Raw genomic sequence first — 24,615 nt, 5'->3', positions numbered from 1 at the left:
AAAGTTACATCATCATTTTCCAGAAAGTACAAATTTGAAAAAAACTGAAAATGCTCAAGAATTGAGAGATGATTCAATCTGTTGTACCTTAATAAAATAAATATATGAATCCTGTCCTTTTATGAAATGTTTGCACAAAATAACAAGTAGAAAAAGACGAAACTCAAATCCCTGGTTAACTGAGGAATGGACATCTCTACAAACCATATTACTGTAATAAAGTCAATATATGAACCTTGCTTATGTATGTAAGCATGTGGACAAAATAAGTCAATGGAAAAGATGAAACCCAAATGTTCTACATGCATACAAGTTGCATGTTTCCTTCCCTTTCACATTCTGATAACTACTTTTTATGCAGATAAAATTATATTATGAAGATCTACCGATGGCTTTAATTAGTTACTGGTGTTTTCTAATTGTGGCAAGAAAGAACAGCTTGATATGTTATTCTAGAGCCCAACATCATTTTTTAAAATATCTTCCAAAGGCAAGACAATACCAACAGGTACATTTTAAACATAGTTTATCATGAAAAGTTCATGAGGAATGTAAGTATTTTGTATAAATTTAATTTTTTATCACCCACATGTCATTCAGTTACACCTCCTTAAAATTATTCTGGGCTATAATTAGGAAATTTTTTCCAAACTCTACACTATACAAAATAGCTATATTAGGTATTATGGGAGGTAAAAATGTGCAAGGTAATATAATAATGATGAAAACTGGAAGTAAGTCAATCACATAACTTATTCCCTGGGTTCTCCATCATTTTCAATATGTAATACAGGGCTGGGAGTGTAGTTTAGTGGTATAGCCCTTGCCTGGCATGCCTGAGGCCCTGGGTTCCATCCCCTGCACTGCAAAAAAAGAAAGAAAACAAAAAAGCAACAAGAAAAAACAAGACGTCTACAATAAGGGGATATAGTAAACACATGTCTTAATGCTGATTTCCCAAACTTTGGAAGATGCAACTCTGAAGAATAGGAACTTGGAGTTTTGTACATTTCTTTGGGTCGCAGGGGTGTAGATTTGTTTTGTAACTTCGGTGTTCATCACCCACCCCGTCAACATACAGGGTGGCAGTCTTCTCTTCAGATGTTGTGACTGCCATCCTCTTCAACTCTCTTAAGAGGAAGTCAGCCCTATTCCTGTCTCCACTGATTGTCAAAACTAATGGATTTGGCCTTATTGTTGACAGAATACCCACACTCCCCCAAGTAAGCTCATCAAAGTTCCATCTTGAAAGTATTAATGGAGGCTTCCAGGTTAAGGTAGATTGAATCTATGCATCTAATTTCACTTACTCTAAATAAACACACGTGTTTTGTTACTGTTTATTTTCTCCACATTCTTGCCACACTGGTTAACTTTTGCTTTTTGACATTACCTGTTCCGAGAGGTATGAGGTGATACCTTGAGTTTCTAATTTGCATTTTCCCACTTAATGCTATAATTGGGATAAGAAGTGTCCCTCAAAAGCTCCTGTGTTTCCTTAGGAATATTCAGAGGTAAATGATCAGATCGTGAGAACTTGGACTAATGAGTCCACCCGAGCTTGAATGGACTAGCTAGGTAGTAACTGTAGGCAGGTGGGGTGCAGCTGGAGGAGGTGGATTATTAGGGGTGTGTTCTGGAAGGGTTCATCTTCCCCACAGCTCTCCTCTCTCCGCTTTCTGTCCACCATAAGATGAATAGCATTCCTCTGCTGTCATCCTTCCACCATAGTGTTCTGCCTCACCCTGGGCCCAGCGCAATGGACCCAACTATCAAACTTCTAAAACTGCAAGCCAAAAAAAAGCCTAAGTTGGTGTTGTTGGGTATTTGCTCAGAGATGAAAAGTTTACCAACACAATTAGTGATGTTGAACATTCTTTATATATGTTGGCCATTTATATTCTTTTGAGAAAAATTTATGAATATTTTTACTGCCTGTGCATTTGGAGTCAATAATGCTTCTTTATTATCTCTTCAATGTTTGCAGATTTTCATAAGCCCATTTTTTAATTTTTCAAAACTTTTCTTATGGATTCATGGCCTTATTCCCCTCCATCTTTCTTATCAGATGCTTATCTATTAGCCCATTACTTTCAATTTTTCTGTATCCTTAAGTTTTAGATACATTTCTTGTAAAGAGGGCAATTATGGAGTTTTTGGGAAAATTCCAATTTGAAAATATTTGTCTTAAATAGGTCTACTTTGGAGACATTGCAGGTTTGGTTCAGACAACCAAAAATAAAGCAATAAAGCAAGTCACAAGAATTTTTTTGGTTTCCCAATGTATATGAAAGTCGTATTTACATTTACAGTATACTATAGAAATATGTCTTTAAAACAATGTACATGACTTAATTAAAACATAATTTATTGCTAAAAATGTTAATGGTCATCTGACTCATCAGCAAGTTGTAATCGGTTTGCTGGTGGAGGATCTTGCCTTGATGTTGATGGCTGCTGACTGATGAGGTTGCTTAAGATTTGCTGCATTAATTGTTTCTTTCATGAAAGATTCTCTGTATGACTGATACTGTTTGTTAACAGTTTACCACAGTAGAATATCTTTCAAAATTGGAGTCAATCCTCTCAAACTCTCCCATTGTTTTATCAACTAGGTTTATGTAATACTCTAAATCTTTTGTTATATCAACAATGTTCACAGTATTTTCACCAGAAGATTGCACCCCAAACTTCATTTGCTCATCCATGAGAAGCAACTCCTCATTCACTAAAGTTTTATCATGATATTGTAATAACTCAGTCACATCTTCAGGCTTCACTTCTAATGATAGTTCTTTTGCTGTTTTCCACCTACATCTGCAGTTACTTCCTCCACTGAAGGTCTTGAACCCCTCCAAGTCAACCATTAGTGTTGGAATTCAACCTCTTCCAAATTCCAATTTATGTTAGTATCCTAACATTCTCCTGTGAATCATGAATGTTCTTAATGGCATCTAGAATGGTAATCCTTTTCAGAAGGTTTACAATATACTTTCTCCAGTTCCACCAGAGGGAATGGTATCTATGGCAGTTGTTGCTTTACAAGCAAATTTCCTGTGTCTTAAAAGTTGAAATTACTCCTTGATCAGTGGCTACAGAATGGATGTTAGGTAAGCTGGCATAAAAACAACATTGCCCTTATTGTATATCTCCATCACAGCTCTTAGGTAACCAGGAACATTGTCAATAAGAAGTATATTTTGAAAGAAAAAATATTTTGGTCAGTCTCAATAATGGGCTTAAAATATTCACTAAACCATCTTGTACACACATGCTGTCATCCAGGCTTTGCTGTTCCACTTATAGAGGACAGTTGATTTAGTGTAATTCTAAAGGACCCTAGGATTTTTGGAATAGTAAATGAGTATGCTTCAACTTAAAGTCACCAGCTGTATTTTCTCCCCTACTGAAGAGAGTTGGCCTGTCTTTTGACGTTTTGAAGCCAGGTAGTGTCTTTTTCTAACTATTAGAGCCCTCGACAGCATCTTATTCCAATATAAGAATGTTTCAACTACACTGGAAATCAGTTGTTTACTGTAGAAAACTTAATCAAGTATTAGCCAGAGGGTTCTGAATGACTTGCTTCTACAACACAGTACTTGCTACTTCACTTTACATTTTTATGTTATGAAGATGGCTTCTTTCCTTAAACCTGAACCAGTTTCTTGTCAGCTTCTAACTTTCTTCTGCAGCTTTCTTCACTCCCTATCCTTAACAGAACTGAAGAGTTAGGCCTTCATCTGGATTAGGCTTTGGCTAAAGGGGATGTTATGGCTGGTTTGATCTTCTATTCAGACCACTACAACTTTCTCCATATCAGCAATCAAATTAAATATAGATAGATAGATAGATAGATAGATAGATATAGATATAAATGAAAGCAGTAGAGGTAGATAGGATTCAGGAAATTAGTCAGAAATTGGGGGCTGAATTTGAGAAGCGAAGTCAAAAAGAGACTTCCGGTGACAGAAATGAGCATGTCAGGAAGGGGAGCTAGGTTTGAAGCGTAACTCGAGGCTGTAATAATAAAACCTGCATTTCTAATATGACCAGAAGGGATGCAACTCCTTTAGCTTTACCAGAACTCTCTAATCACCTAAAATCGTGTTTATTCCTAAACGCTTGCCTGCAACACCCGCTTTGTTCTTTTTGCCTACAGACACGAAGGGAAGGGGGAAACATTAGCAGAAAAGAAGCCGGCAGATAAGGAACCAAAGTGATAACCCCTGCCTGCCACAACTGCAGCACCTTCCCGTCTTGGAAGTGAAAGAGAAAAAACAGGGTCACGAGCTCATGTCCAACTCTTATAACTCCTGATTCCTTGTTCAGGGTCTCCACCGAGGTGCTGCTGGCGCCAGCCGTGGAAATACGACCGAGCCTGGGAAAAGGTCGGTAGCTGACAGGGGTAGACCTCTAGGTGTGTCAAGTTAGGGCGACTCCCTCAAAGCTCATTACAACACTGGTGCTGTTACCTTAGCAGTATTAACTTCCTTTCGCCAAGATCTCCGCTCCGCCCTCCCGCCGGCACACGCAGGCGCGCAGAGGCCGGGGTGACGTCAGCCCCTCCAGGCACCCCGTCGAAGGTCCAAGGCCTGTCGTAAAGGCCGGGAAAGAGGCCTGCAGAAAGGGCATCTACGCGATACACCCTACCCTGCTAGCCGGCATGCGCGCGCACGTTGCTGGCCCGGCCTCTGGACGCCCATAGCCAATGAGGCGACGTAACGTCACCACGTATGAACCGGCCGGCCTCACGTCGGGCCTCGGAGAGATGGAGCGAGTGCGGTTGCACCAACACCGGTACATAGGCGCAGACCGGCGTGTCCTTGGGCTAGAGAGTGGGACGTCCGGCTTCTGAGCGGGAAACTTCTTTGCACTAGCGACGAAAAAACGGTGAGCGCGAGACGTAGAAACTGCAGCAGGTGGAAGGCAAAGCTGTGAGAGGCGCGCACCTGCGTGGGAGCACGCGGGTGGACGCGAGGCGGGTGCCAGGGATCTCGGAGTGGAGCTATCGCGGGGTCGGCGGGGCTGGGACTGGACAACCAAAACTGGGTTTCTTGAGATGAAGCAGAACCCTAACTAGGTAGGAATGTGGACTTGGTAAAGAACTGAAGCGGTTTGGATGCCGATTCGACAAAGACGCGGGTTCCCCGGTCGCCTTTGCCGGGGGCCTATGGAAGTGATCAGCAACACTTCCTACCACAGGGCGGGAGCGCAACGCTTCACGTTCTCCTTCAGAGAGCCAAAGCTGCCACTCTTAGGATTAAAAGTCAGTTTCGTTTTCTTTTGCCGGGTCATGTGCCATTCCTTCTGTTAAGCGTTCGGCATCCCAGAGGGATGTTTCACCAGTCTCCTTGAAACCGATCTGGGTGGGTGACCTCGTAGTCACCCCCGAGATCTCAGAGGTGGAGGGCGGGAATAACCCTGTCCCAGTCCTTCCGTGTCCTCTCAGGCCACAGCAGTGCAAGTTACAGTGACTTAAGCTAGACGTGTTACTTAAGGCAGAAGAAAGAATTAAGACCACCGCCACCTTTTAAAAAAATTACGTGCTTTGCCTTATTGTCAAAGAGAAGTGGCTCTAAATTGTAACCAATAAATAATTGGGTCGTTGCAAGGTTGGGATTTGAGTGATTTCGGTTTAATGCAATTGCAATTCAGCTTCAGACTTTTTGACCTTGACCTCATCTTTTGAAACTGAACTTTGAGCGAGGTTCCCACTGGCCTTACTTGGTTTAAACCTTAAGTCACAAACATACAAATACATATTTTAAGGAAGTTCTCCTATATAGTAGTGGTTTTGCTAATAAAGAGTATTGCAAGTGTACCAAGTAAATCAGGATGGATCCTGGTACTTAGTGTAATAAATTAGCAGTTAAGTGACGGGTGACCATTGGTTTCCACTGTATTGTTCCGTTAGGGAAAAAATGTTCTGTATTACTGTTGGGTCTTTCGTTTTTTAGAATTAAAAATGGGTGATGTTGAGAAAGGCAAGAAGATCTTTGTCAGAAGTGTGCCCATGCCACACTGTGGAAAAGGGAGGCAAACACAAGACTGGGCCAAATCTTCATGGACTGTTTGGGCGGAAGACAGGTCAGGCTGCTGGATTCTCTTACACAGATGCCAACAAGAACAAAGGTAAGAGAAGGACTGTTGTTAAGTAACGGCACAAATTGCATGAATGTAATCTATGGCAAACTTTTATTGGGAGTGTCAAATATTTAACCAATGCAACCCTTTTTGTTTAGGCATCACCTGGGGAGAGGATACACTGATGGAGTATTTGGAGAATCCCAAAAAGTACATCCCTGGAACAAAAATGATCTTCGCTGGCATTAAGAAGAAGGGAGAAAGGGCAGACTTAATAGCTTACCTCAAAAAAGCTACTAATGAGTAATAGCCACTGCCTTATTTATTACCAAACAAATGTCTCATGGCTTTTTTAATGTGCACCATAATTTAAGTGATGTGATACACCAGAATTCAGATCATGAATGACTGACAAATTATTTTTGTTGGACAGTCCTGATATAAGTAAAATTGACTTGTAGTTAAATTATTATTTTGGTTATACTCCCACTTCAGTAAATTCTATCACTTTCCCCTTTTTAAAGTTATGGTTGGACTTAATTAGTAATATTCAGTATTTTAAAAATGGTGAATGACATCTCAAAACTGGTTTATATTTAGGTTTATATAACTAATTATGTGAATATGTTTAAATATGGGGGAAATCCCTTCACTCTCAGAACCAAGCATGATTCACATGTGTTTCGATTTGTGTTTGTTAGCCTTTTAAAGGCAATGTTTGAAGATGAGGAAGCAGTGTCTATATTTTTGTTGACCATGCCAATTTAATTAGAATTCCCTGTATCTCAAATGCTGTCTTTTCCTTATGGAAAGGCATTTTAGTGTGACTTATGTATAAAATTAAATAAAGAATATTTAACACTTCTCACAATTCTGACATTTTATAGTTGACCTATAAGTTCAGATGCTTTTAAGTCAGAATTCAGGATTGTCTTTAAAACACACAATACTATGGAAAATCTATGTGTTCGTAGTGGTGCTTTTTGCCAACTTATTAGTTGGAAGAATTAAGGTAAAGGAGATATCTATCAGTATGAATTCGTCAAGTATGCTACCATAAGATTTACAATAATTAAAAACAATCAAAGATCGTGATTTTTCGATTTTGCTTAATTTAATGATTAATGCCAAAAGTATAATGGTTGAAAAGTACATAACCCTGAATGTCAGTGCAGCAGTGGTGGTAGTTAAGTACTAGAGAGTAGTCCTTGGAAATTTAATAAAGATGGTAAGTTTAAGCCATAAAAATCTCATGGGAAGTAAACCTATGCAGGTAGAGGTAAGAACTGTGGTTTTGTGGAACAGTAAGGAACCTGAGAAGTGGTTCTCATCTGTGGTTTCAAAGGTGTTAGGAATGATTAAATAGGCCTCTAAAGCTTAACAAAGTGCTTTGTAAATTTGAGTCTTATTCATAGAAGAAATGCAAGTAAGTTGGGAAACATGGAGAAACAATTTTGGAAAGTAAGTCCTGGTCTGAGTTATGGTGGAATTTTAAAATGCACTGTTTAGCCTTCAGACTTTGAGCCTTTGTAACATGACTTGAAACTGCCTTAAGTCAGCCCTATTGAGAGACAATATAGCAGTTAGCTTACACCAGTTTGGAATTAATGTGGGAAGACCTGATCATGGGACTTGATTGTCATTTTTACATCCTGAGACTACTACAGAAAATGAGCATTATATTAAGATGGATATAGAAATTTGATCTAATCTTTGTAGTTATTAGGCCTTCCATCTTGATCTGTTTACGAATGCAGAAATTTTATTTAATCCAGAAGTGATGAAGCTAGTGATTTAGCCATTATCAAATTGGCAAATGCTGGTGAATTCAGATATAAGATATACCTTTCTTGAAAGCTAGAGACTATATGTACAGAGCACCCCTATGCATTAATAACTTAGGTTTAGTTTTTTACAAGTTTTTAAAACTATTACTGCTATTTTCACCTAAAGCCTACATTGGCACAGATGGCTACCTGCCATGTTCTAGGCCAGTTAACATCAAGTAAAACACCTCTAAAGATTTTGAATGTAAATGATCAAGTAATTAAAGCTAAAAAGTGTGTGTGTGTGTGTGGGTGTATATGTATGTGTATATATATATATACACATTCTTGGAAAAAAGGGAACTGGGAAAAAAATCTAGAACTCTTAACTGCATTTCTACTCCATTGTACGTAGCTAGGTTAGTGGTATCAAAAGTGAAAGCCAGTGTATTTAATGAGTATTTCTTCCAAGTGCCACTCATACTCTTTTGTCTAGAACAGCTCTGCCCAATAGAACTTCCTATAAAGATGGATATCTTCTAGACCTATGTGGCTATCAACCCCTTGAAATATGGCTGGTGTGACTATAGAACTGAATTTTTTTAAAATAAGGATTGCATTTTTAAAAAAATATTTTTTAGTTGTAGTGGACACAGTACCTTTATTTTGTTTATTATTATATGGTGCTGAGAATTGAATGCAATATCCAACATGTGCCAAGCAAGCAAGCGCTTTATCACTGAGCCATATCCCCAGCCTTAGAACTGAACAACTAGAAATAGCTAGTGACCGCTGTAATGAGAGTGCTTCTCCTAGACTGTTATTAATCCAGGATTCTTGCAAGTACATTATAATGCCCCTCTGAACACTGATTGCAGTACCTTATTCTAAATTTGATAGGCTCACCTCTATGAACCTAACATGGTTTACCTTTTCTGTCATCCTTTTCCTGCACTTCAATTTCGTTTTAACAGACATTCTATTGTATATATTCCTTAGCCACTGAAGATTGTTATGATGTGATGATCCATGTTGGCTGTCTAGGAAGAGGGACTGACCCTTCACAGTTGACTAGTTTATATTGGTCAAACCTCAGACAAAAGAAACTAAAACTAATTCTCTTACAATGGAGTATATTCATTTCTAATAATGGACTCTTTTGCCTCCCCTTCATACCAGAATATCTTGTGTATGTGTGTGGTTTCCAAGAAACTTGCGTAATCAGACTTTTGAGGACCCTAGAAACCTGCATTTTCTAATAAGCCTTTGATTAAAAGTGTGATTTGGGGAAGCAGTTTTAACCTTTATTTTGTGTCAAATCACATAATACAATAAAACTAAGTCATTTAATTTTAAAAATCTATACAAATTATTGATAACCATAATTTGGTTTGGATAATAAAATCATGTATATAATTGTGTTCATAAGGTAAGTGTGTTAATGAAAAGCTAAATGAGAGATGTTAAAGGGTCAAATCCAAGTTCAAAGGAAGACACTCCTGAATTCCCATGTTTCATCGAGTATCAAAAACAACCAAACTTTTGGTTCTTTTCTTTTGTATTCTGCCCACATTCTCTGCATCTGATTGGATCCCTGGATTTTATTTAATTTTCTGTGTGACATTCTCCACAGATGTATATCATGGGCTTCTGCTTAGGGGTGGGACATCCTCCTGGTGTCCGTTCCTAGTACCTCTACTATTCCAAGATTTTCCCCATATTTCCAAACAGAACCCCCCAGAAAACCTCAAAGGACAGAAATGTTGACAGAATGAGAGCTATGTACTTCATTCAGGCAAAGCTTATGCCTGAGAGCATACAAATGGCATCTCTCCAGTGACCAGAAAGTTTTGTCTCCCTGATGTCTCTTTTTGGCAGTGCTAGGGAACACACTGACCTGCTTTGGCATTTTCGGTGTATCAGACTGATCATTCCTAATGTTCACATTCTTAGAATATAATGCAAAAGAGCCAGTTTAGACTTAGATTCCATAGTACCTTATTCAGAGCTTGTATTTGTAAAAACAAATACTCTAAACCAACTCTTGTTTCACTCAGCTAATTAGACGTGTATTTATTTCTCAAAAAATAAAGAACAGATAAATAGGAACTTCATTGGCAATCTGCATATCACCAACAAATAAAATACAACTCACCATACATAGAAATACACAACCGGACCAATGTATAATTGCTCGCAGTTTTAAGAACTGACTTGACAAAAGTAGCAAGAAATGAACTAATTGCTAGAATTTTGGTGAAAATCCCTATTGTAATCACATTAACAAAATATGAGGATGTTGGAACTGAAGAAGATTGAGATTTTTTTTTTTGGAATCCAGTTGTGCCATTTTACAAATGAAAGGTAAAGTCAATCTGAGCTAAGCATATTTTGCAGATGAGCAACATAACTGAAACCAGAGCCAAAATACCCCAACTCCAGTTTGATTTGATCAAAATCCTCTGTTCCCAGACAGTAATGAACTTTTGTCTTTTTCTTCTATTCATTAGAAATGGCAGCTATATTTCCTGTTTAGGCCATATTTATTATGTCCTTAAAAATATTTAAACATTGAGTTTAACATTTTTAACTTATTAAATGTGTCTATAGCTTGAATAGTGTGTAGTTTGAGAAAGAATCATTATACTAGCTAGTTGTGTAACCTGTGGTGTAATGCAGAAAATCAGGGCTGGAATTAGAAAAACTGTTTATGTCAATATACTATTGTATATCTGACCTAATCTGATACATAATAGTATATCTGGCCTAATCTGACCACATACCAGTTTTTGTCAGTGAAACTTTTTTTGGAATATAATCACATTCATTTATATGTCATCCTGAGCTTTTTTGTGTGTGTTACAGCAGAAGTTAGCAGTTGCAGTAGATCTTAAAATCTTTACTATGTAGCACTTTAAGGAAAAATTTCTTGGCCCCGGGTTTAGAGCTTCCCTTGCCAATCTGAGTAACACCACCTTATTTTTGCCATTTGGAGAACAGAAATAATCCCTACCTCAAAGATTCATTGAATGACAGGTGTAGTAAACATTGACAGATTTTGTTGATTTCGTATCTGGGTCAAATGCCTTTAAAGTTGCATAGTGAAAAATTACTCCTTCCATGGTTAGCAGTAACCTGATTGTTCAATCATCTGTGACATCTGACACTTTTGACTGCTCTCATTTTCTCACCTTTCTTGGTTTAAGTTAGTTTCACATTCACATTGAATAAAACATAGACATCATAAGAATCCATGTGCACAGATAATGGTAACAATCTGTTAGGAACCCAAATGCATACTTCAGCATAGCATTTTGCTCAAATTCTAGTCCCATAACTCAAATTGTAGTTATAGGTGCAGTCACATCTCAATTTATCCTCACAACCTTATGAGATATATGAGACAAACATTTACCCTATTTTATAGTTAAGTAAACAGGCTCTGAGAAACTTGCTGCCAAAGGTCACTCAGCTGTATTACTTTATTAGTAGTATCATATGTACTGACAACTGCCTCTCCAGGGTGCCTTCTGAATTCCATGTAAACTGGGTCATCTCCGTTAACTTCTTCACAGGACACTTGCACACTTCCATTACTATAGCAGCTGGGCTTTTTCCAGGCCTGTGACTCCCTGCAACTCTCACAAGTAGAACCTGCTCATTTCTCCACGTTGTCCACCACTGGCCTTGTGTTTATGGTATCTTCCAGATCATCAGTCTTCCTCTCAAGGGAGAACTAGTGTGAGTGTCCTGACATCTGCATTGATCTTGCTGTGTCTGTACTACTGAACCTGCATCATATTCACTGAGAACTTTGTGTGGCATCATTTCTATTCAATCATCTCCCTTTTAATTTTCCTGGTAATAGCCACATACAAGTGACTTAATGACCCATCCCTAAAATGCTACCATAGCCTCAACATTTTCCAGTCCTTTTTTATTTTTTAAGTTTTGAGACGAGGTCTTGCTAAACTTGCTGAAGCTGGCTTCAAACTTGCAATTCTGCCACAGCCTCCTTCGTCACTGGAATTACAGGCGTGTGCCACTGTGCCCAGCTCATTATTACTTTTACTGATGTATGCTGTTGCACTTACCAAAACCCCTGAGCTCCATCATTCCCTGTGTCTTCTCTTCCTTATCAGCCTCTGTTTCTTTTTAGTCCCTGCATTACCTGCCCTCCTTGCCTTTGCCACCTCTACTTCCTTACATGGCATGTGCTGCGTAAACACCCAGCCTCGAAGCCCAGCTATCTGCTTTCTCCACTTCTGCTGATTGGCACCACAGTAAACTTCTCATCTGAGTCAACTGAACCAGAAACCCTGTGCAAATGCCCCTTCATGTATCCATTCTTTCCTGTCTTTTATTTTTGGTCCAACATTAAAAATATGTCCACATGTTATTTTAGATGTCCAACACGTTTTTCTCAACCTGCTTGTTTCTCCCCTACCCCTTTCTCATAACAATGACCTTGCCTCTCACTTTCAGATATGAATTCTCAGATTCCTGCAAAGAAGGTTTGGACCACCCCGCACCCTCCACTTTGAGCACTATTGTTCTACATTTGGCGATGGTTCAGAAAGTTCAATTGCATCACAACAGTAACTACAGATGTTACATGCTCCAGCATGTCACTCTAATGCCCATTCTTTGTCCTGCCTCTCTCTCCCATGGGAAGTTGGAGGAGCTCCCTGCTTGCTTTCTTTTCAGTGTGGGAACTTTGCATGGTGATCCACACTTCAATGCAAACTATACTGTTTGTGTAAGATGTTCTATTCCTCTTAAGTTTAATGAAATTGTAGCTGTCCCTACCTGAACCAATTATGCATAGTACATCCAGACCAAGAAATGATAAATCTTTATAATTTGAGGACAGCAGAGGAAATTTATAGATTTTTCCAATCTACCTGAACTGAGTTGGGCATATTATATTGTCAGTAAGATGAAAACTATTTACACTTTGTACTGGTGAATGTTGGAGGAAGATAGTCCAGGGGTCTGAGTCCTCTGCACTGCTTAACAGAATCTTAGGCATTGAATTAGTCAGGGTTCTCTAGAGGAACAGAATCAAGAGGAAATATGATTATAAAAAGGGGATTTATTAGATTGGCTTACACCAGAAGCTGGATAGTCCACAATGACTGTAGGCTGGAAAGCTGGAAGAACCAGTAGCTGTGCAGCCCAAAAGGCAGAAGCCCCAGAACAAGAAGGATCAACAGTGCTTCCCTAGTCCAAGAACAAGGCTTCTGGAAACTCCCTGGAGAATCACTGGCAAGTTCACTTTGGAAGATTTAAGAAGTGAGAGTCGATATCCTCAGATGATCAGAGCAGCAATCAAGAACCCATTCCAGAAGAGTCCAGCTTGCACCTGTATCTGCTTCTTTGTTCTTCCAACTTTTATTCCATCCCAGCCACCACCCTATTGGCGGTGTGCTGCCCATGCTTAGGGAGGGGCTCCACTTCAGTTCACTATCCCACATTCCAATCATTCCTAGACACACCCTCATGGACCCCCAGAAGCCTCTTAATCATAGGCATCTCTTAATCAATCAAGTTGACAATTCAAATTAACCATTACAGGCATGTTAAACTTTCTGTACCTTGGTTTCCTTATCTGTAAACTGACATTAATACCAACCCTTAAGGTTGTTGTGACAAATAGGAGAATGTATTTGGCATATTGTCTGGCATCCAATAAGCAATCAAATATTAGCTATTTTTGAAACAGATGGGCTGGACAGTTTGACAAATTGTTTGACTGACAGATTGCATAGAGAGAACACTCACAGGGGTGATTCTTCCATGTGGAGTGGATAGAAGTTTAGTGGGAGAGCAGTGCCTAGAATTAGAGAGTTATACTCATGACACAGGCACTTAATTCTAATAATTCACCCATCAAATGATGTCTCATTCCCTATTAGTGACCTGGACCAAGATGAACTCCAACCTCTACCAATTCCATTTCCTTTAAGAGATTTTTCTAGGGGGATTTGAGACCTGTGGTCAAAAGATAAAATGGGCACCTAATTTTCATATATTCTCATCTTCTATGTGCCAATATCCTATTTTAATATCCTATTTACTGGAAAAACGCAAGTCCTACCCCACTTCTTCTAAACTTTAAAGGTAAACATTAATAAGAAAGGAGACAAACCAAGACAGGTGTCTGTACTCAGAGGCATCTCACAGAGGGAAATATTTTTAGGGGGTTGGTTGCAGCCTCCACTCTCCTTCCCAGGAAGATTTATTGGGAGGTTCAATATAAGTTATAGGAGGGTGTGACCTACAGCGCCCTTACCTGTGAAAACCTAGTTCTTTATCCTGGCCTGTCACAGTGTATTGCTAACTTGTTTTGAGCAACATTCAATAGTTATATTGTAAGCAACTGTTGACCCTAGAACCTCAACTCCTCAATAATTCTTGGATGGACCACGTGTTTTCTGTATCAGTCACTTGGTTCCTAAAGAAGTAAGCTTCTCAGTTGCTTTAGAGTTTTGTCTATTTAGCATTCCTTTTGGATCTCATGATTTATGGAACAATAAATGTCATTTAATGCTGAAAAAAATAATTATTGGATGGGGCATATGTAATGAAAAAAAAAAATGCTATGTTAGCCAAATAGACAAGGCTGAGTGCACAGGTTAGAGAGGATAAGGGAAGGGATCTGTAGGAGGGATTTGTAGCTTGGGAATTTCTTGAAGCAGACTGGATTAAGATATTAAGAGTCAGTCTTAGTGGGAAGTGACAGGAAGGGCCTGCCCACTTAACCTCCTCCCAACCCTGTATCTTTCAAGATAAGGTAATGAAGGCTTTTTGTGCTATAACTCAAGGTCAAGTAAAGATTCAGATATTCTCACTGAAACAAAATGTATAATGTACCCACCAGGGTCTTTTAGTAGATATCCTGTCTAAAGATTCTGATGGCTTTCTTTCTAATCTCCATCCCTTAAGAGTTGATCAGGCAGCACCAAGGCCTATCTTAAATACGAGAAAATATAAGGCAGGGCATGGTGATTTTTCTACGGATCCTGTCTGTTGAAGCAATTGACCCCTCCACCCAAGTTGATTCTGCAGCAGAATGTCATAAAAGCAGAGATCTAATATCTTTACCCTTGGCCTTCTACATAGCAGATACCATAACCAAGTCTGACTTCTGAATTGACAGGAAACAGGGGCATACCTTCAGGAAACAGTCGCAACCTCTCCATTGTGTTTCTCCCCTATTTCATTGATCATTCATTCTCAGTCTCCATCATAGACTTCTTTTTTTGTCCATTCCTGCAGACTGCAGTTTGCTTATTCAATACCCATTGTCCTCTTCAGTTTTAGTAACATAACCCTGGTTTGTTTGTGTTTTTTTTTTTTTTTTTTTTCAGAGTGGTAAAGTACCTCTAAAAGACTACACTGTCCAGCTTTCCTAGGTGTGATCAGCGGATGAAATGGAGTCAGTCATGTGGGATTTTTGCAATATCTTTTTTAAAGAATCTAACTCAGCCAAAAGGACTGCCCTTTTTTACCCTTTGTTTTGCCCTTTCTTCTTGCCTAGACCCTGGTCAGATAGCTGAGTTTCTCTTGCAGTCATCTTGGATAGAAGGCATTACTGAAGCCGGCAGCCATGCATCTGAGCATGGAAAGGCAGAAGGACCTGGTGAAAGCACCCAGAAACCACTGGGCCGCGGGAACTCATGCGAGAGATTTTATTAAGCGGACAGGCAGAGTGTCTGCCCACAGAGTGAGAGAGAGAGAGGAAAAATGAGAGAGAGAAAAAGAGAGGGAGCAAGAGTGAGGAAGAGAGAAAGAGTGAAAGCGAGGAGAGGAGAGAGAGAGAATGGCGGGGGAGCTATTAAGTAGTGGAATTTCATGGGCTAATAATGATGGGCCAATGGCTGGCACGAGGTTCACGGGCTAACAATCTGGACCAATTACTGGCTAGGAAGTTCGGGGGCTAACAATCTGGGTTGAAAGTGGTGTGGGGGAGGCAGAATAATGGTGGCAGCAAAATAGCAGATCTGATGCCAATATCTGGAACATGAGTTCTGTGGTGAAGCTGCCATACTAGCCCAGACTTCTTTGGCAGTTTAATAAACATTCTTCTCATTTAAATCAGTGTCTAAAAGATATGCAGCTGATTTAATCCTAATACACCCACCCCTTATGTAATGGTATTCCCTAAAATTACACTTTTTATATATATTTTTCCATTTGCTATAGGTATACCCATGAATTAAGCACACTGGCCAGTGACTGCATATCTATATCTATAGATGAAATCTCTCTTGAGTGTAAGAACCATACATGCAACTGACTTTTAGACACCTTTATTTGATTCCCCCATAGACACTATGGTAGGCTGAAAAGGGTCCCCCAAATATTTCCATTCCCTAATCCCTGGAACCTTCAAAGGGTACCCTTCTGACAAAAGGGATTTTATAAATGTGATCAAGTTAAGGATCTTGAGATGGGGAATTTACCTGGTTTATTTGGATGGGTGTAGAAATAGGAATTTAGAATAAGGAGAAATATGCAGTCTTAAGGGAAACAATCTCAAGCCATTGAAATGCCCTTGTAAAATGAGGGAAATACACAAGCACAGGAAAACTGGTGCAAAATTGTGCTGCTCCACCCTGGATCCACTCCAGTCGGTCCCCTGATGCAGCCCTCCTTAAATATTGGACCCTCAGGCCAAGTCAGCACTGCTTCTCACTCCTGAGACAGTCCACATTCTCCCTTAAATGTGTATCTACCTTCTTAAATAAACCTCTGCCTTTGCCTCTGTCTTTGCCTTTGTGCTAAAATTCTTTTCCTTCATGTATTGTCATGTTGGTCCTGAGTTGAGCTCCCCTCTCTTCTGGGACTCCTCAGATCCTTTTCCAGAAACATCTCTTCTCCCATAACAGATGTGATTTAATTACAATACGATCCTTAAAAATTAGAGGAACAGGAGTCAGAGTCAGAGAAGACAATGTGACAAAGAAAAGAGATTCAAGTGATGTGACCACTGTAATACAAAGCTGCTCCCCTGCCCTTTCCGCTGCAGCCATTTTCCCTGTCTCCCAACTACTGTCAGTCTGTGAACATCCTAGCTAGCTATTGGTTCATCAGTCAGCTTGCAAATATCCTTCTCCGTTATTGGTCCCCTGTTAGCCCGGCGGGATTCTTAAAGATAGCTTCACGCCATCTTCTCTCTTGCTTTTCTCTCCCCCTGACTTGCTTTCTTTCTCCTCCTCACTTTCCACTCTCTCTAGTGCATGCCCTTTCTCTTTCCCTTTCTTTTCCTCTCATTTTCTCTCTTACCCTGCAGGGAGACACTCTGTTTGCTTAATAAACTCCCTTATGTGATTTCCCGTGTCCATAGTGGTTTCCGTGGGATTCCTTACAACCACAAACCAAGGAATGCTGCTGGCCTCTGGAAGGTGGAAGAGGGAAGAAGTTGATTGCTTTTTTGAATCTCCTGAAGGAGCTAGCTCTGTCGACACCTTGATTTTAGATCACTGAGACCTATTACAGACTTCTTGTTGTTGGTGTCAATCCAATAGCAAGACATGGTTTTGAGAAAAAGGAAAAAGAAGTTAATAATTGCTTTGCTAGCAAAGGAGAAACACAGGGGACTCCTGTCCCAAAGGCTGTGATGCAGCTCATCAGCAGGAACAGGGGACTTTATTAAAGAGATGACTCAAAGGCTACATTCCTCGTGTTCTCTGTTGGAGTTGTAATTCACTTGTTCATTTGGGAGATGGTCATTTCTGAGATCTTCTGGTACCATAGGATTACTTCTTTCCTATGGTGGGTGTGTACTCAGGGACAGATAACTCTGCCTAGGATGGAGAAGAAAGGTAAATCCTGTTTCCTCTGAGATTAGGGAGGAAAAATGATTAGGGAGGAGCAGGGAGAGAGAAAGAGAAAGAAACATATCCATTTTAAAAATAAGTCACAGTGGCAGAGCAAGAGTTATATTCAAAGCAAAACGTGGACAAATGTTACATTACTTTCAAGCCAATTTAAAAAGAGAGAAAGGGACCGAGAGAGGGAGGAAGGAAAAAAGGTCAAAATGAAGGAATGAAGGAAAATGGGCCTGTCTTTTCTGACCATTCTCAAATAGTAGTGCTCTGCTGCAAGGTAGTTTGGGCTTCCCAAAGTCCTCCACCCTCCCTCTTTAACCTGGACCTGCAGGTTCACTTACAAAGGAGCTGCATCATTAAGAAACTGCCTTAATGACAGAGGGAGAGCACGCTCTTTCAGAAGTTTCATCACAAAATTGGTAAACAGGTGAGGTGAACATGTTAATTGTCTTGATTTCATCTTTCTACAGTGTATACATACATCAAAATCAGATTCAGATATGGGTTTATAAACACATCCCTTGGCAGAGGGTGGTGAGAAGACTGTCAGAACAGTACAAAGATCACACGCTCCAGCCCCAGAAGATGGGGAACTGCCTCAAATCCCCCACCTCGGATGACATCTCCCTGCTAGACTAAGGGTAGCACAGAGAAAAGGAGGAATGTGGAGAGCATTGGAAGGCTGGGGATGTGATATGAGCTAGGCTGAGAGGGAATTTAATGGGAGATTCTGAGCACAAGAGCAGCAAAATAACAAAAGGCTATGATGGCCTTTTATCAGAAATTGAAAAAGAAATGGGTAAGTGGATCAAAAGCCAACTTCACCTTACTCACCACTCTATCTCCAACATGGCCTACTCTTCCAGGTTTAGAGTAGCAACTACAGGCAGGTGGGGAGAGTGCCAGGACTACACAATTACTCCTTTGCCAATACCAATGCACCTTCCTTCCCCCATGTCAGCTAACACTTCTTTAGAAGGCAGAACACAAACAGAATACCTGCTGGTTGATGAAGAGGTGTAAAATAGAGAATAGCAAAGGCACCTGTCGCACCTCCCTTCTCAGTGTGAGGTCACTCTCACAGCATTTCCTGGGTCCTGCAGGACGTGTTGGCTTTTCACTACGAAAAGGTAACCTTTCCACATCATGTTCCTTAACAGGTGGTGGGATTCTGTACTCAACAATCTGTTGGTGTAGAAACATGGTTCTCATTAGTGTCTTTGGGAATGGAGGGAGGTACCCGCGGTAATTGGGTGGAGCTAAGCCTTTGGGGACGGAGTAGATAAAGGACTGCATCTGCAGGCCGACCTGCCCCTTTGCCACTTCATCGTGCCCACCAAGGGAAGGAAGGGCAGAGAATCAGGATGCTATCCGCAGGGGCTGCCCTTGCGGAACCCAGGAACCCAGGAGCCACTAGGACCTCCCCTGTTTTCCTCCTCACGACCCGCTCTCTTCCTTCGCCCAGACCTCGGGAGATAATGCCCCAGTCAGAGGTGTTATACTAGCCATCCTTAGACTGGGCCGCCCTCGAAAGAGAAAACGATTCTCCGCAGCAGCCACCAGAGGGCACCTGCGGGCGGCGCCCGGCCGAACGCGGCAGAAGGCGGAGCCAGGGCCGAGTAGGAGGCGGGGACCGAAGCATGAGAGGCGGGGCCAGGGGCTGAGCGGCGGCTGGGGCGCGAAAAGCCCTTCTCATCTGCCCTCTGTGCGGCTCGTCCTCTCTCCTTACTTCCGATCCCGGTTCCAAATCTTGGGATCTTGGCCTCCAAGGCTGGCTGTCTCAAGACCGCTAAGAGCCGCCCGCCGCTCCTCGCCCCGCACGCGGAAGCCCCCCGCCCCCAAGGATGCATTACCTAGTGCCGCGGTCACGGTCACCGTCACAGGCACCCTCAACCCCGCCCCCGGCCTGTCCCCGGTCCCTCTCTCTCCCTCACCCGCACCTGTTTGCAAGCTCCCGGGGACCGCAGGTGCGGGCGACCGCGAAATTCCACGCCCCGCGGAGACCCGCTCTCTGGGGAGGGGAAAGGGGCGCGCGATCCCGTGGCGCTCCCAGGCAGGTATCCCAGGTGCGTTCGAACCGCTCAGCAGGCTCGGCCTCCCCTCCCAGGACCCGCCGTCCTAGCCACTGCGCCCCTTTGGTTTCTCCCGAGTCCGAGGGAGGGGTGGGATTCTTATCCACGCTGTCTGGAACCCGGAATCACTTTTGGGGCCCCATTCATGCGTACAGTACAACTGAGTCTCCACCTTTTTTTCAATGGGATTCTTGTCCAGAACCGTGAATCCTGTAGAAGGACAGCTCTTGGTTTTGTTGAATGATGAGTCTCTCTGGTTTTCCGAAAGACCACGGGGGTAAAAGCCGAGTTTTCTTAAATTGTTATGATTAAATTTGAGGCAAATACTGAATTTCAGTTGTTGTCTAGTGGATTTGTATGAACCTGCAAGCCGGTAGTGTAGACTCTTCTTAGAAACATGTTTCACTTTGTGGATTTGTTTCACTTGAAATTTCCACAGAACTTAATTAAAGTGCTATTTATAACTGATTTGACATCAGAGGATCTAGACTTTCCTGGGTTGCAGCTGTGGGTTAAAGGAGTTGGTGGTACAAAATATGTTTCCTGCCTACCCAGAGGCAGGGACAGAGTGGCATTGACCAAGACAGTTTCCCAAATCAATCTGTCCTCTTTTTTCTCTTCCAGATTGTGCCTTTTTAGCCAAAAAGTATGGAGGTGATTCATGGCAGGCCCTACTGTTGCAGGGAGCTTGACAGAGCTGACATTCTCTCAGACACTTTGTACTCTAATGAACTACACACTCCTCTGCGAACAACCACTCGCCCAACTGCCTCAGAAGACAGGTAAAACAAAAACTAGAAGCCGCAAATTTTAAAAAGGTTTTAATACATTGGTGTATTTTTTATGAGAAACATTTGCTTGGGGCTCTTCTGTTTATCACACCATAGGGAAGGAAAAACATGACAATGCAGTGTCCATATTTGTTAGGAACGTGATGAAAGTAAGTTACTGTGTACTATAAAAAGGCAAACATAAAATTCTTCCACTACATTGTAGAACTCTAGAGTGGTCACTTAATTTGTTTTAATCAAAGGTTTTTTTTATTTTATTAAGAGTATTGTGGTGGTTCACTATCATCCTTTAACACCATCTGCTCAGAAATACTCCCAGGACCTGTTGCTCATAGTTACTGTCTTAATTTTTGCTTTACTAAATTTACTGTAACACATTACTCATTATGATTAAAATCTAACATATGGAGTAATTACTGTGTGTCAGCACTGTACTGAATGCTTTATATGTGTAATTCTTTTAATCCTCATGATAACCTTATGAAATAAACTCTTATCATCCCCATTTTATATATGAACAGATACAGACAAGTAATTTGCCAAGAACTTAGTGTTCGCCTTTTCTATATCTGATTTATTTGAATTATTTTAAGGGAGGGAAAAAAATCTCAAAACACTTGGTGAAAACATAGCCTGTGTAGTCATGTTTTGTTTTGTGATTTTTGAAATTTTACTTGGCCGGGTTTCTTATTTAAGAATTATTTTTAGGAACTCAGACAGGAAGTCACCTACCCTCAGTTTGAAAACTTCCAAAATGGGACATCACTACCATGGAAGTAGTTTACTCCATATTTGAATGTTCCTGATTGTTAGATAATTATTTCTAGTGAGAACACTTTTCTTCCTCGTAATTTCTACCTGCTGATTCTGGTAGGTAGTATCTATGAACTCTGAAGCTATGAAAATAATAACTCAGCATCCCCAGACTAATAAGCCCTTGAAGAGTTTGAAAACTCTTTTGGCCTCTGTACAGGTTCTCTTTGCCAGATGCAATACTGTTCTCCCAGCTTGCATAAAGTTTTCACCATACTTGGTGATCAGACTTCCTGGATCAATTCCAGTTTACAGAAATACTATTTACATGAAGAAAATGAAAAGCTTTTTCCTTAATTACAAAGCTAATGTGCTCTTTATAAATAATTTGGAAACTGAAGAAATCCAGGGAAAACAAATTCTTCATTTATCCAACAGAAAAAAATATGAAATTAAAGAACAAGGAAGAAAACTCCTTTACATCTTTTATCCAGAAACAGTATCACTGAATTAATATACCATTGTGTCCTATCAATTTTTTTAAATGTAAAATCATATTCAACAAAAATTTTTGTGAACTGATACTATTAATGAAAAGGAGTATTTTTATATTTGGAGAGGAAAGGGCTCAGTTCACTTCTCCTTCTGCATCAGTCCTTGCTGTTCCTACTCTACTGCTGTAACCTAATTCATAAGAATGGCTTTCTGCTCAAAATTCCAGCTTTTTTCCACTCCAAGGGCCATCAGATTAGGGAGCACTTCCCTTGAGTCAGAGGAAACCTGTAGCAGATCATGTTGACCTGGGGATGGGCAAATTGTTCCTGGTTCAAAAATAGCAACGTGTATTTGGCCAAAAAGAGACCTGAGTAAAAATTTAGGGCTGACATGTCTGACTGAATTCACTGTGCCTTCAAAAAGCACTATAGCTAGGTACAGTGGCACACACCTGTAATTCCAGTGGCTTGGGAGGCTGAGGCAGGAGAATCCCAAGTTCAAAGCCAGCCTCAGAACTTAGTGAGGCCCTGAGCAACTTGGTGAGACCCTGTCTCAAAATTTTAAAAAATAGAAAGGGGCTGGGGATGTGGCTCATGGTTAAGTACTTTTGGGTTCGATCCCCAGTACCTAAAACAAACAAAAATTAAAGCAGCAACTTTTCACTGAAATATTGATTAATTTAGCTAAATGGCCTGGGTTGGTCAAGGTTTGACTCTAAAATTCCTTAACTAGTGTGAGATTCAAAAGTGTGAGATTCTTGGTTTTCTTGCTGTCTTCAGTGTTTTCTGCTAGCCCAGTCATTCTCAAAATAAGCTAAAAACTTTTAAAAAATACGGACCGCCTTGCTCTACCTCAGACCTAGTGAGCCAGAATACATGTAGATCAAGCCTGGGAATGAGTATTTTTAGAAAGATCCTTGGGTGATTTTGAGGTGCCCTTGTTTGCAAACCACTGCTTTTCATTAACTGACTATAAAATTTAATACACATATAGTCAACTACTTATAAACTGCAATTAAAGATTATTTGAAACAATATCTAGATATTAACTATCTGCTTGGCTCCTAATAACTAAAACTTATTTTCCTTTTTCATGCGAATTCTTTCCTTTCACAGTCCCGTGATTGAGAAAGCCAGGATGATCATGTATTCCCAGAAACTATCTTAACTCCCTCTTAAAAGGCAGCCAGACAGCTTACATAAGATTCTCTTTTCCCTAAATGTTACTTCTGAACTTCTCTGGAAAGTATCATCAGTGTAACAGTGGCACCTGCTCTCTCATTGCTGTGGTTTATTTCTTCAGACCAAATTCTGGGTCTGTGGCTCCCAACTCAAACCACAGGATTTCTTGTAAGCAAAACAATACAAAGCAAAAAGCTCCTGGAATACCCTTCCTAATGATAAGGGTGAACCTTAGTCCCAGCCTACATTAGCTCTCAGCAGCTCAATTTTCTAAACAGGTAAACTTATTAACCCTTTTAAAATGTGTATTTTGAACAAACTTGGCAATTCTAATAGTTATGTAAAATGGTTTTCACATTAGCCACCTCTTTCTTTTTATAATAGACAATACCATCTAGCTGTGTTGTTACCCAGGACTGGTTTGCAAACAAGGGCACCTCAAAATCACCCAAGGATCTTTCTAAAAATACTCATTCCCAGGCTTGATCTACATGTATTCTGGCTCACTAGGTCTGAGGTAGAGCAAGGGTCCGTATTTTTTAAAAGTTTTAGCTTATTTTGAGAATGACTGGGCTAGCAGAAAACACTGAAGACAGCAAGAAAACCAAGATTCTGTTTGGATTCTGTTTCTGGCTTACCCAAGACCAAGAGCAAGCTAATCTTTATACCAGTACTTCAATTAATTTACTCACTTGTATATTTTAGAACAATTATAGTAGACACTATTTCATACAGCCTCACTTATCTCCCTAAAGAATATTAAGTAAATAAGCAGGTAGTGTATTTTGTATTTCTTCCATTGAAAATTTAACAGTGGCAGGGACAGCTACCAAAAATCATCACAGATTCCTATCCCGTTTTCCATTCACCTGACTTCTTACCTCTTACAAGTTATCAAGCTCATCAGGCAAACAAACATATTACTTAAAGAAGTGCCTTGAAATTTGCTTAGTTTTTCATTATAGGTTCTGAATTTACTTTGTTTTCTGATTCTTTAACTGTTTTTTTTTTTATGATTAGCACTCTGCTAACAAAAAAAAAAATGAGAGTTACTTTGTTCTGAGTTTTCCTTTAATCCTGCCTTCCATTAATTTGTGACTAAATTTAGCCCTTTTGATATGGAATATGTTACTTAAAATGCTATACAGTACTTCAGAATGAAACACTGGTTCATCAACAGAGAATGCATCTTTCCTCAAAATAAGTAAACACAATTTTATTTGGCTGTAGATTACAGTATCCGTTATTTGATCATATCATTTTTGTTATGGAGATGTGTTTTGTGTAAACTTTGAAATATTTTCATCTGAAAACCTCATTTTTTACTTTTAATTGGTTCCTCCTATATAATGTTAAAGCTTATAGGGTGGGGTGGGAGACCAGAGACCCTAAAATAAAAGAGAAACATGACTTATTGGCATTGTCCTTTTAATTTTTATTTTTATTTTTTTGGTGGTGCTGGGGATTGAACCTAGAACCTTGTGCATGATAGGAAGCACTCTACCAACTGAGCTATGTTCCCGCCCTGTCCTTTATTTTTAAATGGTTATTTGCAACTTATCACCTTAGGTGGATGCCAGCCCACATGATTGATTAACATTTTCCCTGGCTCATCCTCTGGGACAATGTAATATATG

General features: G+C 40.3%; 1 protein-coding gene and 1 pseudogene across 2 annotated transcripts in view; both read left to right on the top strand.

The window, feature by feature from the left end:
- The first annotated feature begins 5,965 nt into the window (after positions 1-5,965).
- LOC306668087 (cytochrome c, somatic-like) lies at positions 5,966-9,209 on the top strand (annotated as a pseudogene). Its single transcript, XR_013766731.1, has 2 exons — positions 5,966-6,132; positions 6,243-9,209. The product of XR_013766731.1 is annotated as a cytochrome c, somatic-like (transcript).
- A 10,563-nt stretch (positions 9,210-19,772) lies between these two features.
- The window catches only part of SPMIP4 (sperm microtubule inner protein 4), a 33,111-nt gene continuing 28,268 nt past the window's right edge, over positions 19,773-24,615 (top strand). Inside the window, 1 exon segment of the mRNA XM_079151146.1 lies at positions 19,773-20,540. Coding sequence (XP_079007272.1) covers positions 20,407-20,540 — 134 coding nt within the window. The 5' untranslated portion in view covers positions 19,773-20,406.

Source organism: Sciurus vulgaris, assembly GCF_902686455.1.
Source record: "Sciurus vulgaris genome assembly, chromosome: 8".
Classification (NCBI taxonomy): Eukaryota; Metazoa; Chordata; class Mammalia; order Rodentia; family Sciuridae; genus Sciurus; species Sciurus vulgaris.
This window is presented reverse-complemented; position numbering and strand designations above follow the sequence as displayed.